The 18,584-nt window shown below is 40.4% G+C and overlaps 1 protein-coding gene across 1 annotated transcript in view; it reads right to left on the bottom strand.

The window, feature by feature from the left end:
* Window positions 1-18: 18 nt before the first annotated feature.
* LOC120718892 (prickle-like protein 2) overlaps window positions 19-18,584 on the bottom strand; it is a 38,626-nt gene continuing 20,060 nt past the window's right edge. Inside the window, exons 2-9 of the mRNA XM_040007618.1 lie at window positions 12,214-12,398; window positions 7,156-7,269; window positions 6,907-7,044; window positions 6,416-6,619; window positions 5,612-5,798; window positions 4,865-5,019; window positions 3,933-4,734; window positions 19-3,839 (exon numbers count right to left, since the gene is read on the bottom strand). Of these exons, the coding sequence (XP_039863552.1) occupies window positions 2,884-3,839; window positions 3,933-4,734; window positions 4,865-5,019; window positions 5,612-5,798; window positions 6,416-6,619; window positions 6,907-7,044; window positions 7,156-7,269; window positions 12,214-12,345 (2,688 nt within the window). The 5' untranslated portion in view covers window positions 12,346-12,398 and the 3' untranslated portion in view covers window positions 19-2,883. The remainder of the gene's footprint in view (window positions 3,840-3,932; window positions 4,735-4,864; window positions 5,020-5,611; window positions 5,799-6,415; window positions 6,620-6,906; window positions 7,045-7,155; window positions 7,270-12,213; window positions 12,399-18,584) is intronic.

Below are 18,584 nucleotides of genomic sequence, written 5' to 3'. Positions count from 1 at the left end.
GTCTGTTTCTACTGGCAACCTTTCTGAATGAGCCAAGCTTCAGTCTTTTTTTTTTTTTTTTTTAATTGTACTGCCATGAACTTTAATATTTAACAAGCTACCTGAGGTCTGAGATGTAGGTCTTGGGTTTGTTGTCATCTTTCTGATCTTTGGGTGAATTTGTTGGGAGATTCACTTGCGGGAAGACTGGTAACTCACTTGAATGTTTCCACTTTTAAAACTCCTTCTCCATGTGTACACACCTGAATGCTCCAGACTTGCAAACTGCCAAAATATCTGCTTTTATAGAAGCGCTCACACTGATTATCACACTGGCTGATGATCAGCTAATCAGCTGCATCTGATGAGCAGCACTGGCTCCTGCTTAAACTGGAAGCAGCGAGGGTATAATTTATATTTTACAGAATACTTCTTCACTACTTTGGTTTTGTTAAACAATGTTTCAGCATAATATGGTTGTATTTACCTATGTAAAAGATTAAGAGTTGAAGGAAGATGTATTTTCTTTTTATCGTGACTGTATATTTGATGTAATCAAAGTATTCAAACCATTTCCAACTCAATTACAGTTGTAGCTACTAAAATTCATATACTGAATCTTATAGGTCTATTGTAAAAAACTAATGTAGTTAATAGGCCAAATTTCAGACCTTTTTATGTTAGAAATTTATTTTTTTTGTTTATTAACTGGTCCTTGTTATATTGCTGAAGTGGCCAGTGTCAAAGTATTTCTGATTTACTCTGTGACTCGAACACTGACACGGCTCAGGCTGGATTATCACTGAAGTATTGATATTCATTTAAATGTGACCAGTGACAAGAAACTGCAGCACAATAATGCAAGAGATACATTTTAACTTTTTTCGGGAGCAACCCAGGCGCTAGTGTAACAGGATTAACTGTAAAATGTCAAGCTCTATATTAAGTCTTGAGTCACCCTGTTTTTGGGTGTTTTTTTTTTGGTTTTTTTAGATTTTGTACAGTTCTAAGATGCCTGAAAGTCAAACTTTTGTGCTTGAGTCATGAATGAGTCATGGATCAGTGGCTTAACAAACAAATAAATGAAAGAAATTCCTTTAAAAATGGTCAAGTACAAGAACTGGACTGAAGATAAAGTAGCCAATATTTAAAAAAAATATGAAAGACCTTAAGAAAGCTTGGAGAACTCTTGCTCAATACCATTTCAAAAATGAAAAGAAATTCTGGCTCCTTGAAAGCAAAATATAGAGAAATGAAAGGAGGCCCCAAACTGCACAGTACTGTAGACTGAACCAAAACATTATAACCACTCAGCTCAAGTCATTACCTGGTTATAACGGCGCATTTGAAGGTCTGGAATATATTAGAAGGTAAATGAATGCTCGGTTCTCGTAGTTAACCTGTTGGATGTGCGAGAAATAAGACAGTGAACTTCTCATTTCTCAGACTCCTCCCGGACTGTCGGGTCAGGACACTTGACCTGCTGTGGAAAGGCTTGTGGTGGTTATTATCTGACTGACAGTAACACTGCTGTGGAAGACACTTGATGGAACGTTTATTCAGCAGAGCTTTCCTTGCAAGGAAAGTTACTTTTTCTTTAGGAATGGTAGAATGGCTTAGTGAAACATCCTCTGAACTCAAAACCACTTTAACCAAAAAAAAAATATTCCTGGTTGTTCATTGACATACACTTTATTTTCAGTATGAGACAACAACAACAAATTAACATGCAAGCCTCCCTATCTCTACATCATGTTATACAAATAATGGTTCTTTAGTTACAAAATATATAAATATTTAAGACCATATGTACAGGACATTTACATTACTACATCCATTATTAAAGTTTATTACTATATATACATCTAGTAGGTATTATTCTTTAATATTCTTATAGTTATTATTTGTGTTATCATTATTATTGTTAGTGTTATTAGTGGTAGTATTAATCAACTATAGGTAACTCTCAAAAAAACCAAAACAAAGCATGTTGCAGAAGAGAAAACGGGACCATACCTGACGTTACTGTGCCTGAATGGTCAAGGAGCAGAGGCTGTCTGGCGCTCTGTCCTTGGTGAAGCAATGGAGAGCCGGCTATGCAGAGCACAAGGTTTAAAAGACTATTTGTACAAGGTGATAACGGGGCTAGCGAGCCAACACTATATTCCAGCAGCATTTGGATTCCACTGAGGTAAACAATGACACAGCTTGGAATCTAGCACGTAGCTTGCACTATCCCAATACAATTTCTCGTTTGTCCACACAGAATAAGTTTACTGCCCAGGGCTTGGATCACTGAGCGGCGACGTGAACAGTCATGTCACTGTAGTTTGACCACTGGCCTTTTCCAGCTGGAATAGTTCAATCTCTCTGTAACATGGGGTTCACGCACAGACACGCACACATGCCATGTTATTTTACCTTGACCACAGTTTTTGTAGTTGTCAAATTCTTCAGTGCTTCCCGGTACCATCAGTTGATCTCCATCAGCGTAAACACTCCCGTTGTGTAAGCCAGCTGAGCTTCCTCTTAGGATTAGATCATTCTGTGTAGGTGTACACAAACACTACATGGTGTAGAGTTGTGTAAGCTCACAAGCACAAAAAATAGGCCTTTTTTTCCCTCTTCAACCCCACCACTCACACACAAAAGCACACACACACACACACACACACACACACACACACACACACACACACACACACACACACACACACACACACACACACACACACACACACATATACACAGACACTCTCTATTCACTCTCACTTTCAGCTGTCTCACTCTCACCTTCCCACTCCCTCTGTTCCACCATCTCTGCTGCTTTACACCATCTCCTTACCTTTCTCTCTTATATCTTTCACTCTCCTGCTCATCCCTCCCCAACTCCTTGCTCTATATCTACGAAATGATGCAGTTTTTGCTCTTCCTCCTCTGGCGGGTGTGCAGCTGGCCATGAATCGGTCCGTGAAGAGGTCCGTGATGGCCACCTATCCCAGAGGGACTGTAGCGATGGCGTCGCTCCTCGTTATTGATGTAGCACAGCTGCACGGGCCGAGGGATTGGTTCTCCCATAAAATAAGCCTCTTCTTCCTCAGACTCGGAGGAAGAGGAGCAGCTAGAGCACCAGGGGTCAGCAGCCTCCATGTACCCATCGCCCCAGCACGGCCCGCCCAGGCCGACAGGTTGCCAGCCAGCATTCTGCAGGGTAAGATCAGAAGTGGTGCGGGGACAGGGCCGGTGAAGCTGCTGCCTGTACCCGCCCGGGTCCAGCCCGAACAACTCCCGTGCAGCATGACCAGAGGGGAAACGATCATAATCCTCCTGAACGCGACGGTACGGCGGCTCCATCATTTGAGCAGGCCGGTCTGCCACCAGGTGCAAGGCGTTGTCAGAGCGAGAGCGGCGAGAGCGTTTGTGGTGGCGGCCACTGCGGTGCTGGCCGTTGCCGTTGTTCCCACGATGGTGTTTGCGGCGTCTGGGTTGTGGCTGCTGGTTCTGGGTCACAGATTCCTGCCCGCTTAAGCTTCGGCGGGGCATTCTGTCACTCATGGGAGCCATCCGCAGATTCCCACTGCTGCCCATCACCCCGACACGACCTTTACCATCAAAGCCGAGCGGCTGTGGGCCATCCCAGTACTGCAGTGGGTAGCCGACTCTCAGAGGGGTGTACATGTTGTTGTTGTTGTATGGGCGGGAGGAGGACAGCGATTCTGTGCTGTGGAACTGGACTGAGGAGCTGAGGGTACCCATGTTGCTCTTTTCAGACACATTTACACCTGAATCTTTACTCAGGTCAGGCATGGAAAACCTTGACAGATGCTCCTGACGCTTGCTGACTCCATCTAGAGAGTTACCTGTTACAACAAGAAAAAATAAAAAAATAAAATGTCATTTTTTTATATAATCTCATATAAATGACCTTAACTTTAGGCTTTTTAACCCCATACCTGTAGCATTAGACATAGTTAGGGAGTCCATGGATCCACGAGGGGTCTGTTCTAGAGGAGTGAGGGGCTCGTTAAAGCTCATGGCATTGATAGGGTTCCTCCTGGTCAGTGGGGGTCTTCCATTTCTCTGGAATCCATGCAGACTGATACTTCTCTTGTCAGAGAAACCCTGATTCTGGCTAGACATCTCATTGAAGCTCATCTGGGTGCGCAGCTTGTTGGGTCTGAACTCATCCTGGCTGTGCTGCATCCAGTTTTCATTAAAGGAGTAGCCTCTCAGGGCAGCCATAGGGGTCCTCTTGGCATTCCCTTGCTCCTTTCCCCAGGAATCAGGCCTCTTTCCTGGGTTGGCAGGACTCTGGGCTGGTGGATGAGCATTCGCATTAGGATTGTAACCTTGCCTAGCATTACACTGACCCAGCAGATGAATGGGTGTAGGGCTAGGGGAGGGATCCCGCTGAGGGCCTTCATAGGAAGGAGGGATGTAGGGGTCATCTCGGCTCATCCACACCTGGTTTAGGCTTGGGGCTCGACTTGGAGTGCGGCTAGGGGTGCGGTTAGGTGTCCTGCTTGGAGTCTGACTAGAAGTGAGGCTTAAGCGATCCATCTGACCAGAGAGGGGATCCATATCAGCAGAGAGACGGTCGGGCATCGATGGAGGGCCTGACTGGCGGGGTTCGGTGCTTCGCCTATCCTGCTCAGCATTCCTGCGCTCTTTCTTTCCGATCTTGGTGCTGTGGCGGGACTCACGTGAGCGAGCACTTTGGAAGGCAGAGTCTGAGGAGTCAGATTCCTCGGGATCCTTAATTGTTAAAATAAAAAAAATAAATATGTGCATAACTAGAAAACTCTTAAAAATGTATACTAATTAACAGCGGGTATATACATAACTAAATGAGGAGATGCTTCAGATGTATTTTCAGTTTCCTCACCTGTCCCGCACTGCAGGACCGTGAACAGAAAATCTGCCCCTGCTTTGGCAGGAAGGGGCGTCCAAGAAGGGAGCGCTTGCAACGGGCACAGCAAAAACATTCCTCAGTTGCATGCCAGTGCTGTCCATCATAAGTCATCTGACCTTGGTCAATGCCTTTAATAAGATGGGAACAAAAACATTTGACCATTTTTAGTATCGACACATGACGAAAAAACATCAAAAACTGATGTTAACCTTTAGCTATTAAGCAAATTTTTGTCAGATATGTTGATATGATACCTAATTTTTATCTGATATGCTGCAAGGCACTATTTACGTTATGAGCGAACAGAGCCCTTTGTCTCTTAAAGTAAAATATTTATGATTTCATGCCCACAGATGATCACTCAGTTTGTAAGATAGCATGAATAAATTTCACCAGCACTACTCCCCAGCAAGAGGAAGCAATCATCTTTCACAGCTTCCATCTGGATACAACATGGGAGCACCCTCTGAAACACACTCTTTCACTGTTACTGAAGCTTGGGATGATAATAACTATCCGCATTTCACTGCACTGAACCCGCCTCTCCACAGCTGTGGCACACAAGGCTTCCAGAGCTGATAAGAGTCACGCTTACAATAAAGGGCTGTTGGAGTTTTTTTTTCCACGAAGCAAGTATAGGAATAGCATGTCTTTCACTCTTGATAGCAATTCATTTAGATATCAGAGGACTTGAAACAACAATGAAAGCATGTTTAGTACCTATGTGTTCTCCACATGCGTCACAGTACTCTGCATAAAGGGACTCGAAGCAGTTGCAGCAGTGTGGTCGTCCATCCTTCATGATGTAGCGCTGCCCGCCAAGGGTGGTCTCACACTCGTAGCAACAGAAATGCTTCATGTGCCAGTGCCGGCCCTCCGCCTCAGTGCACTCATCAGCAAAGATGATCTATATGATTAACACATTACATTTATCAGCAAGCAGATAACACACAATATCTACTTATGTTGCTATCCTGTATCTCAGGGTCCTGTATTTTATTCGTGTCACGTCCTAGAATAGGATCCTTTTTGACATACTACCCCTTAATAGGATCATCTACCTCCACATAAACTGACAGGTAGGTTAGTAAACTGTTAGAAATTCCACCAAAGCGTGAGTGTTCTTAAGTGTAAAAGTCAGGCATATTTCAGCTGAATAAAAACGACGATCTAGGCATCCTTTGTGCTTGCATTTTATAATATTCATGTAATTATTTCACAAAATTACCTTATAAAGAAACTAACTTAAAAGGTATCTACGTCACATCAGATTTATATCTTCCAGTTAAAGATAATTAAACAGTTTAATCAAATAGAAATTCTCTTTCCAATACTTGCAGAGCACTGTGGCCTGACTTATTATTCAAGCCCGCTCACTATAAATTACAGCGGACTTTCCGAGACGTGGCAAAGACACTGAGACATCTTTTCCCTCCAGACTGATTCCAACCCCATCCAAGTCTGTGAGCATGAACCATTCAGCCATTTCCAACCCCAAAGGGCTCCAAGCCCAGACAGGCGCACCTCATCACAGGCACAGCAGCGGGGTTTCAGCCTCTCGGCATGGTGCCGGCCACAGTAGATCTTGCCATCCTGGTGGAAGTATATGAGGTCCACCAATACTTCCTCGCATGTGCCGCAGACAAAGCACTGAGGGTGCCAGCATTTTCCATGACCTGCCCTTGGTGCAAAAACTACAATGTCCCCTCCATTTATCTGACCCCCACACTGTAGGAGAGGAAAGGAAAAGAGAAGAAATAAAATTCAATGAAAAGAAACAAAATCAAATGAAAGGTACGAAAGAAAGTGAGAGAGTCAGGTAGTGTTGGAAGAAAAGGCAGACAAAGAAAGAATGAAAGCTGTAAGGTGTGAAAAGAGACAGTATTGAATATTTTCAAGACTAACATGCTTTTATGAAGGAGAATTAAAGATATTTGCTACACAGGCGATGCCCCAAGTCCGGAAAAAGTAGGTCATTATGTAAGGAATGAAAAGATGTTGGTGGCGTGGTTTACCTTGTCACAGGCGGCCCCATTGATAGTTAGGGGGAAAGGACGGACATTGCCTCGGCCCAGGTTATCTTTCTTCCGTTGATTGCTGAACAGCTTAAGCTCTCGTTTCTCCTCCTCGTCCAGTGCATTACAATATCGTACCTGAAACAACACGACTCATCATTAGAGCTGAAACGCCACCTAACCTCTGGAAATCATAAGAGTAAAGAAAAGCCTTCATGTATTACTCAGAATTTTGTTGTGTAGTTTTACCTCATTGTCATGTGGTGGCAACTGGTGAAGCAATTGCTTGATGCGGTATTTCTCTCCAGGGCTGTTGATATAAGGAACCTTCTCCTCTGGTAAGCAGTTATAATACTGATGCACCTGAAACAAAGAAAATCAAACATGTGGTTTTGCTCCTGAGTGACCTCTCAATTTCAAAATGTGTTTCAGCACATTTGACAAAAGGTAAAGTAAATATTTTCTACCCCTTTTTCAGTGTGCTTAGTCTCAACTCACCCCGATATAAATATTCTACGCGTTTTGTTACAAAATCCTTGATTATGTTAGTTGCTAACCTCATCTGTCTGCTGTTTGGTGCTCATAACAACTTGGAAAGTTGGAGAAAATGTTTCTACATAATTTGCCAAGTTCTTTACATCACACAACAAAAGCATGATGGATGAAGTAAAAACATCTGTTTGGAGGTTGAAAGTTTTGATTTATGACACAAATTTGCATATTGCACACAATTCTTTTTTATTTTAATTTGTACTAAAATATAAGGTTTTGTTGGATAAGGAGTTGTTTCAGAGTTTTTCTTTGGACATTGACTGCTTTTTTTTTTACTCATTTCCAGTCCAGGTCTTGTACCTCACCATTTTAGGAGAAGTCTTTTTTGTTTGTAGAACAACGTAACACTGACCTATAAATCATTCAAACTTAAAAAAGGGCACCCAATTCAAGGTACGAACCAGTGTTGTGTCTACACATAAAAGCAAGTTAGTAAATTGTATCATCGGGCATTTGCAGCCTGTTGCAAAAAACATCTTTAGTTAAATCTACAAAACATGCCAAAGATAACATTGTTCGACACATATTAATTGTATTTTTGCACCAACAACATGAATACCAGTTATTAGCCAAAAACTTGATCAGCATGGTGTGCAGTGTGTCCTTACAAAATTTGAGGAAACTGGACAAAAAAAAAAAACACTATCCAAGAAGCTGATTAAACAAGAACTGGACTGAAAATCAGTGGCAACAGGTCTTATGGAGTGATGAATTTAAATTCAAAATTTTGCTTCAAAATGTCATCAATATCAAAAGATAGGCACCACAGTGGGCATCTACAGCCATCTTTAAAAACACAGTGGAGGTTCTGTCTTGCTTTGGGACTGCATTTTAGCCAGTGGTGTTGGGGATCTTGAGGATCCCCAACACCAACACTAATGGATGAATGCAGAAAAGTACCATCCAATTTTGATCCAGCATGCAAAAAAAAAATCTGGAAAGCATCTGGTTGGCAGCAGCTTCATTTTTCAGCATGACAATGACCCCAAACACACTGCCAAGTAATGGATTAAAAAACAAAACAAAAAATAAAACAACACAGAATGAAGAGCCTATCAGTCATGGATTGGCCTCACACACCTCAATATTATTCAAGCAGTGTGGGATGATCTTGACAGAGAATGGAGCAAAAAGGCAGCCAATATTCAAAACAAGCTTTGAATGTCCTTCAAGAAGCTTGCTAAACTTCCCCTGCAGATTAAAGAAATTAAATGAAAGCTTGTCTAAGAGCGACTGTGTTGAAGAATAAAAGGTGTTGATACTGTATTTATGTTCTGTAAAATTATATACTGTAAAATTTACCGCATTGTTATCGAAAGAAACAATACAGTAGAGAAATGAGAAAGGAATTCCTATTCAGTGCAGCTCTGATAAGAGTAAACCACAATAGTAAAGGTGGGCAGAAAAAGAGCAAGAATAAAGCACTTATGTGATCCACTGTAAATATAAAAATATTAAATGGAAAGTACTGTACTCATTTTAAACTCCTGTTTCTGATCTTGAACTTTCATAGAGTACTTTGCATGAGTCAGTTCAAAATAATCTTTATTTAATTTAGACTTTTCCTTGATGGAACTCCTCAGTTCACTCTTCATCTAACAAACATTTTTAGTTCTGTTTCTAGTTCCTCAAAGACAACTTCCTTCTGCTCGGCTGGCACTCACAAATAGATGGTTTAAACAGCCGATGAGTTTGGGCTGCTGTGCTCACAGCTGGAACTGTGTGTCTGAGATGACCATGTCGAGGATATCTACTCTTTTTCACATCATACAGAGGTAAGAGTAGAAACCGATCGTTTAGTCTGAAGCCTGGGGTTGTGGCTTTTATAGATTACAACAATGAATTTTAAATCGTGATTGATCTGTGAATTCCAATTATAAAATTATGATAGACAGAAGAAATAACTATAATTTCTTTAGTTATGTCAAATTTAAAGTATATTTTAAAGCTGGCCTATACAATAGCATCCAAATATCCACAATTTGTTCTTTATACAAAGATAAAAGTTGGCTGTTTTAAATAATCTACATTATTTCACTGATTCATGGAAAAATTTTTATGTCTTTCCCTTGGAAGTTGGTGTCTGGAATTGAAAGTGTTCAGCACATTGAGATGTGTGCTGCTGCTGCAGGCACAACCTTGAACAGCACCAGGTTCTTTAAATTTTCAGCAGCTAATATTCGCATTGCTTAAAGGAAATCTTAAACTTGCACTGCAATTATAATTCACGATGCAGTAGCACTTGCCATCCGTGCCCTGAACCCTCTTTTGTAATTAAATGCTAGCCGATGAAACAGAGAAAAAGCCTTGAACGGTGTTTGAGAAGTAAACACTGAAAGGATAGAAAGCAATCTTGTTACTTGTCTCGGATTTTCAACAAAACAGGCTTTCAACGCAAAGTGGTTCAGTGTTCAGTGCAGTGTAAAGATCTATTTTACTGAAGTTTCTGCTCATTCAATTTACTTAATCAGTAGGATGGAGAGTGAGGGAGAAAGGTGGTTCTTCTCCGTGTTGCCCGTCACGCTCGCGCTTTACTCTGTGCTGAGGAGGGTGACGCCGACTCTTATGAGAGCCAAAATCATTTGCCTTGAACCACTTTTCTCTGAGAACTGTCTCTCAACTGTGCAACAGGTGGACTTTAAAATATTAAGCACATCGACGAATAAGAACTTTCTTCACTCTCTTCGAAATTTCTTTGTTAATCGGGAAGCAAAAATACTTTAAATCAGGGATAAAACTTCACATTCATTCAGTGTAAAGACATTTTCTACATGATAAACGTAGAAATGCTGCTGGAGTAAATGAATGACGACTCTTTTGGCTCAAGTTGTAAGAAATAAATGTGTAAAAATGACAGATGAAGCTACAGACTGTCCTGTAATTATAAAATGTAAAATTGATTTTTTTTTGTGTTATTTAATTGTTTATTACTTATTTACTTTGGTGTGTAAATAGCCAGTAGGATGCTGTTTTTAGTAGGAAATGCTGAAATTTATGCCTTCAGTTATGTCTTTCCAAAGCCGCCCAGTGGGCCAAATTGAAGTCGTTGGCGGGCTGATTTTGGTCCTCGGGCCTTAGGTTTTACATACCTGCTTTAAATGGTTTAAATGTGATCCATTTCATGCAAATTTGTATAGGACTCCAGCTTATTTTCATTACTGGTTACCATGTTGCTCATCTTGTCCAGTCCAAAATCCACAGGTAAACAGGAACAAGTGACCTTGACAATAAATGCAAAATTGATAAACTAACTAATTAAACTAGCAGTTATTCAGCTCTGAATTTACTGGAATCTCTAGCCCACCAAATCCTTTATTTATTATTATTTTTTTTTAACTTGAAGCTCTTAAAGTAAGTTGTTTAGACAAAAAAAAAGCAAAAACATGTTACAACAAATATTGAAAAGATCTACTGTTAACAAAGTTCATTCCTCCCATCCAATCCTGATACAACAAAACATTTTTGAAACAGTAAATGTTTTCAGCTGGGGAATTTGAGTCCTGACAGCTTGATGAACTATGCTGCAAAATTGTGATTATCTTTTAAAATGCAAGTCTCTTTAATTGTACAGAGAGAAATCAGATGCGACGGGCTTAAAATTCATTACGTTCAAGTGTATTAAAAAAAGAAACGGGCAGCTTCAAATTGCCTGCACCTCCTGTTGGATGACAGAGGCTGCAGCCTCTTTCAGCATCCTGTCAAGATGGCTGACTGGAGAAAATGACTGTTATCAGCCCATCCTGTCATCTGTTAACAGAGTACTAGGAGGCCTGTTGCATTGGAGTCCTTCTCATACTAAATAAAGACAGAAGTGTTTATACCGAATATAGTTGAACACAACCGTGCTTATCTTATGTCAGAGCTGACAAAAACAACAGGCAAAAATAAAAAATGAGGAGGAAATATCCTCCTCTGGATTTACAGAGCCAATTGCATTAGCTTGGTCATGCATGCAATTAAAAGGCATTTAAACTGCAAATGAGTCCAGACAGAGAATTGTGAAACTGGTACGCATAAACATGCTGCCACACATTTCCAATTAGATTCATCCAAACATTCACTGACTCAAATTACTTCCAGTCCTCTGGGTTTAAATTTGCTAAGTTACAGTAAAAAACAGAGCAGACTGAGGCTTAGTGTGCCTAGAAGACCACTCAATAGTCATCATGTTTACTCGATACTGATCAGTGAAACAGCCTTTTCAAAGTGAATCCTCCTATATATTTGAAATTCTTGTACTTGAAACTCATCAGAGAGCATTTCAACATTTCATCAAATCTTTTGCTGCTTCGCATCTGTTCTTCAGACAATGCAATCAACTAATCAGTGTGTGGTTGCTTTTCATGATTTCAGTCATGGTTGTCAGTCTGTCTGACTCTCAATTTGGTTTCTACACAAAGTCAGATTAACACTGACAGCTGTAAAATGTCCTTACAATTATTGCTCCCTGAAATGCTTGACAGCATAGCCTTAGTCTACTGTAAGTCATCCCTGCCCTTCTCCCCACTCTAACCCGTAAGAGACTACAGCACCATGAAGGGGATTTCAAACAATGATGATATGTTGTCGTGTTTTCAGATGAGTGAATTTTCCAGCTCGGGATTACTTCGATAGATACTTTATTATCCAAATAATTAAATTCTCTTGACCGACTTGGTTCAATTTGATACGGTCTGGCACTGTTGAACAACAACAGAGAATATCTAATGAAGTACTTATTCGCGTCATAGTTTGTTTGTATCTGTAACTATATACCTGCTCAGGACTGAGGCCAGGGGGAACCCAAGCATATTCCTCCAGTGCACATCCAGAGTCATCATCAGAGGTGGAATTCCTCTGGAAATCGTACATCAGCTTGGTGATGGTCTTCTCCATCTCCAGAGACATGGCTGTCACAACATGCTCCACTACCCAAACCGCTTGAGTGGACACAGGTATTCCTGTGGAGGAAACAGGCAGGAGAATGAGGGCGAGGCAAAAAGAGATTGCAATAACAAAAAAAACAAAACAAAAAAAGAAAGGAAAAGACAGATGATCTAGACCAGCGGTCCCCAACCTTTTTTGCGCCACGGACCGGTTTATGCCCGACAATATTTTCACGGACCGGCCTTTAAGGTGTCGCGGATAAATACAACAAAATAAAACTAGTACCGGTACCGAAAAAAAGAAGATTTATTTATAACACACGTGAAAAGACCCAGGAAAACCGAGTTAACGATAAAAACGATAACAAAATAACGCTGAAAACCGATAAAAACCCTGAAAACTATACATTTCACACCTGAGCCTCAACTCTCGCGGCCCGGTACCAAACGACTCACGGACCGGTATCGGTCCGAGGCCCGGGGATTGGGGACCGCTGATCTAGACAGATCAATCAAGGGACAGAAACTTTAGCATTGAAGGAACTGGTAGTGGTAATGTGTAGTGGTTTGCACGTTTGCCTAAGAATTCCCAGTTTTATTCCTGGTAGAAGACACAAATCTCTTTGGGGCATCCTTCTTGACGGGTAACAAAATCTGCCCAATCAAACATGTGGAGCTACCCGGCATGGTGACACTTTTTGAATAAAGAAGCAGCCATAAGTAATTTGTGGAGTTTGTGTGAAAAATTATTTGCTGTCTGTCTATCTCTTGTGTTTTTACAAATCAATACATCAGTCTGCAGCCACTACTAGCTCCTGATGGGTTTCACAGATTAAAGTTTTATTGTCACTGGGTGATTGTACTGCACAAACTAATTAAAATCCACTAAGAAGTCAAGGAGGCTGACGGTCACATCCAGGCCAAATTAATGTCACTTCACCAAAATCTGACCAATGCACCACGACCTATAGTACTGTCTGATTGATTTTAAAGACTACTACTAGTCCAGCAACTGCTGTGAAAATAGAAAAGTGCTGACAAAACAAGACAAAACAATATGACTTTGACCTTGAGCACAGTCATCAGATGACCACTGTGTGAAAGTTTGACTAAATCCTGACCAGTGTTCTTGGATGAGCAACGATTCTTGCAAACTGTGGACAGATGACAGACACCTCGCTATTACATAAGCTCCTCGGGTCCCCAGCCAACAAGATACCCTTTTTTACAAAAATAAAAACATAAATGTAAACTTCACAGTGGATAAAGCTAGAAGCCCCACAAAGTCAGTAGAATTAATAGGAAGTCAGTGGGATCTTTGTACAGATCTTTTAGAGATAAAGTTTGGAGAGCCCCAAAGTCAGTGGGATTGATCTGCTGGGGGTCATGGCTGGCTCTGCGGGAGTCTTCAAATCTGGCAATCCATCCAATATATAAATATTTCAGTCTGTAAGTGGTGTACTGACCAACAGCTTAAAATTTTAATCAAGTCTGTGAAACACATTCAGAATAATTTATTCCAAAAAGAAATTTACAAATATCAAAGTTGCTCGCCAGTCCCAGGACTTTATTATCAGCAGACAGTGTTTCATCTGCATTTACTGTGTTACTCAGAGGTATGGACAACAGATCAGTTCAATCTTCTCCTCCTTCTTTCTGTTTGAGAGGAGAACAGCTGCACACATTACTGGCACATGAATAATTAACAGCAGTAAAAATCGCCTCCACCAGCAAAGTATGAAAATGAAATGCAACTCATTTCGCAGGATATTTAGTGAGCCGGCAATGAGCACAGGATGGAGGTGTGTTTACATCTCATGGATTGTTATTTCAAAAGCTGATGAGTGGAGAGATATTACAATTAATTAATGCAAATTGGGAGAAACAATTGTTCTTTATAATGCTGTCTATGTCTCATATAAAAATGAGAAACCCATTGTGTTGCAATTAAATAGTGCTGTCTGACCAATGCGGACATGTACATAAAGATGAGACAGCTGATGACACATTTGTTCTGTGTCTGTAGGTCGTGCATCAAGGTCATAGCACTTGAGTGAGGAAAACAACACTAGATGATGGTCGTGGGAAAGCGTGAACAAGCCCTGACATTTGTGATTCAAAATGATTTTTCCCAAACTATGATACAGGTCTTCTCTGGCAATTTCAGAGAGCAACACCATTTCCTGCAGATTAGAAATCACATAAAAAAACAGCTTAAGCAGTGGCCAAGGAACAGCAGACATTTCTACCGACTGAGCCAGTGAGTCAGCCTCCTTCCAAGCAGAGCTGAGTACTGTTTATCTCTCTAAGATGGGTGCTGCTGATTTCTTTGTGAAGAAAGATCGCAGGTATGTAACCTTGAGCCTCTAGCCTGGCCCGAGGCTGTTCGTCATTAGTGCACAGAGGCTGAGTGAGAGTGGGCCTGCTGGGTAACCTGCAGCCTGTTGCTCCAGACAGGCATCACTTCAAATGTGATGTCCACTGGCAATGTGAAATCAGATCAGTGATTCAGTGCTGAATTTTAACAAGATTCTGTCATTATTATTTATATGGTGACAAATTCTCTTGATACCATTGTTTCTATTGTCAATATTAAAGCGTCATTTGTACTCTGAGTCGTATGAGATTATGATCAGTCTGATATGGCAGTCGATATATATCACATTGACTGCCATGTGTTGTTTCATTGTTTTTTATTATGGTTGTTTTCTTATTTAAGTGGCGCCCACAGTCACATATGGCGTCACTTGTTGCACATTACTTTTAAGGATCAGCTGGTCATTGGTGGATAGCCCAGGCTCTGGTTGCTTAGGTAACCCTCTAATGTGTTTAACAGAGCTGTTGAAAGGAATGACTCATTCAAGGGCTCTGGTATTTAGTACCCTGTCATATGTCAATCATCGGTATCCTGTGTGTTCAAAAGTCTATCTCAGGACCCCCACATTTTGCACTGCCAGCGTTTTTTTTACCCACTGACTTTCTGTGATCTCTGGTCACCACGTCACTGCAAAATTGCTTCCTTTGTGTGACTGCAGCTTTATCAAAAGGCAAGTAGACTGATTTGTACATATAGCCAGCAGCTGGGGGGAAGAGGTATAGTTCAAAGTTAGAAAGAGGTTCAAGAAAACTAAAAACATAATAGACTGTATATAAAAGATAAAAAGCAAAAGCAACACAGAGGTGTCCTGGACTTGTAACCTTACAAATCGCCAGCACTAATTGCTCTCTTAATCTTTCCTGATAATTTTAGTATTTCATCTGCTAGTTTTAAGCTGTACTGAATACAATATGATCTTAAATTGATAAATCACAGTCCTCACCAGAGTCAAAAAGTACAAGGCAGGTCTGCTTTGTCATTGATAAGTTTCCCTATGAACAGATGGTGCCATTAGACTTCTATGCCAGATCTACCTTCTTGCTTGTCTAGCTTCTAAACAGCATGATGCCAATGGAGGTTTCACACGGTGACTTCACTAATCAATGACTGAGGTCACAAAAGCCAGATCTGTCTTTTTTATATCAAATGAAAGTTTATTACATGGAAATAAACAACGACACCTCTGTTATAACTGTAAAAGAAAAGTAGCAAGCACTCCAAGTAGTCAAGGTTCCTGGCTAGGGATTAGTGACAACACTTTTTGTTAATTAAAAACAACTATAGATCTCATTCTAATGTTCTATGCATAAAATATACATCAGTAAGACAAAGCCACTGTGATGACGCGCTGATTGTTTCTGGTTTTGACATTTTTAAGTGAACCTCTTATCCCAAAGCAGCACACATGGCTGCTGATAGCGCTTTCAGTTGATCTTATGGGCCTGGTGTCAGTGATTTGTTTGGACACGTAATGAACACCCCTGAGACCCCGATCTCCGAGTTATCTAAAGAGAGATTGGCTTGGTTCAGCCAAGTATGTCATAAAGACTGAAGGCAGGGGGAAACATAGCTAGCCTTAATCTAACGAGGAATAATATGACTTCCCACAGCTCCAATATTACCTTAATTACATGTTGTGTCTTCTAAGCTAACAAGGCAGCCATAATTACACAAGAATAAACTCGGTTTTACTCAGATTTTACAAACATAAAAGTGCAGAAGATTTTGATTCTGTTCCTTTGTTATGCTGTCATTACACAAATACAGTGTGTCATTTACAGTGTGTAAAAGAAAGCAGCTTATATTTTAAAAATTGAATACAAAACATACATAAGGTGTAACAAACAAACATGCAATAGTGATCCTGTTCCCTGTGCCCAGTATTTGTGCTACTGAGGAGCATTTGGGATTCATTTTGCAGCACAAATTGTTAGATTGAGAGGACGACAGCGTCACTGTTCGCACCAGTGCTTCGATTAATGGTCCCTTCACACCCCACTTATTAAGATGTACTGTAAGTCTCTACTGTGCATTATTAAACAAAGACACAGTGTCCAACTGTTTGACAACACAGGGTGTTGCCTTTACACTCTAACTTTTGACTGAATGCACATTCAGCTGGTACAGAAGGCTGCTGATGAGTGTGTGACTTTTTGACGTAATACACACTCGCCAGGCCGACTGGTTAGTCATAGCACTCTCCTCTGTTCTTCCCCAGCAACACAAAGAGAGAGAGAGGAGAGACAAGTTGTGAAGTTCTGTTTCCTGGAGGAGGCAACTTCGGCATAATGCATTTTCAGAAAAAATGGGTAATGTATTTAGAGACGAAACAAACATTTTAACAAAGTTTTCTATTATTTTTTTTTAACTTACATGTAATTGCCTTCTAGGCTTTGAACATTTATTTCACATGCCTTTGTAAATATTCCTGCCTCTTAAGAGAGTACTCTAATGGCTGATTCTGATTTTAGAAAATTATCATGTACTGCAATCATTTTTTTTTCCAGTTCAAAACATGATGGTAATCTTTTTTTCACTAAAAATATATTTGCAATTTATTGCAAGAGAAAGTACAAACTTTAAATGTTTCTAAACCATTTTCATAGATGTGTATTAACCATTTAAGTTGCCCCTATAATGGCTTTTCTTAGTTTTTAGTTCCTAAAGCTCTGTTTCAGATCACAATAGGAGAAGGTTAGCCTAATGTTGTCATCTCAGTCACACAGCTCTGGCTGTAAGAGCAGAAGAAGCCCCACCCCTCTCCTGTTCAAACCTTCTGTTTTGAGAGGGAGCCAATCAGAAGACAGGCAGCCTTAAAGGGAAAGGAGCCCCTCTGAGATATATAAAAATTGTTGTGGCTGCTCTAATAGAGTCTAAGGCATAAAATAACAACCTGGAAATGAGCATAATAGGTCTACAAATATACCACAAAGCCTACTTAATGTACGTTTAGTGTTATTTAGGTTTGACGATTTTTAAGTATATAGATGTTAAAGGCCTTTTGTAATTAACAGTGTGTGAAGATCTGAGGCAGAAATGACGTGCCATCTAATCGATACACTTTCAGTGAAATAGAATAAGGTAATTAGAAATTAGTCACGTTACAGGAATAATCATTACATTATTCCTACAATGTGACTTTCTTGACTTTCACTATAACACTGCATAAACATAAATAATGCAATATGGAGCTGATTAGATTAAAACATATGAAGAAAACAGAGACTAAAACAAATACCACATTTTCCTTACAGTAAAATATAAATATCTTATATTGTCATGCTTCCACAATCCCACAATGATTCACATTTGTAGTATACTTTAAAAAATAATGGTCCTACAAAAAGTTCGAGCTTTACTGAAGAAGGTTTGATGTGGCTTAAAACCCCTTCAGTGTTATCTTCCCCCCCTTCTCACCGTCTCTTCTCCCCTTTGGTTTTCTTTCTCTCCCTCTCTTTCTTTCATTCTTTCTCCCTGTCCTGTCCCCCAGTCATGTCTGTCCCGTTTGTAGCAACTGAAATAAAATAAATTCATAATTATAATAAAGGTCAATCAAATGGACCAATATGGCAAGGCCATGATGATCCACTTGGTAAAATAAATCCGCTTGGCATCTTTCTTGGCCTTAAGACAACAATTCTGATGGCTAAAGATCCAAACAGGACACAAAAAGAAAAAAAAAAAAAAAAAAAAAAAGGATTAAAACCCCTTCAGTGTCATTGTGAGTGTGAGAAAAGCTTTCTCTTCACTCTCTGATGATTTCAGTCTGTGATTGGTGAAGCCCCAGGCCAAACAGAGCCGTTCAGAGTCATTTCAGGTCTCTTGGTGACCTCCGTCGCTGGTCTTCTTCTTAAAAGGTCACTGAGTTTGTGAGGACAGCCTGC

Source organism: Simochromis diagramma, unplaced genomic scaffold (assembly GCF_900408965.1).
Source record: "Simochromis diagramma unplaced genomic scaffold, fSimDia1.1 OVJJ01000545.1, whole genome shotgun sequence".
Lineage (NCBI taxonomy): Eukaryota > Metazoa > Chordata > Actinopteri > Cichliformes > Cichlidae > Simochromis > Simochromis diagramma.
This window is presented reverse-complemented; position numbering and strand designations above follow the sequence as displayed.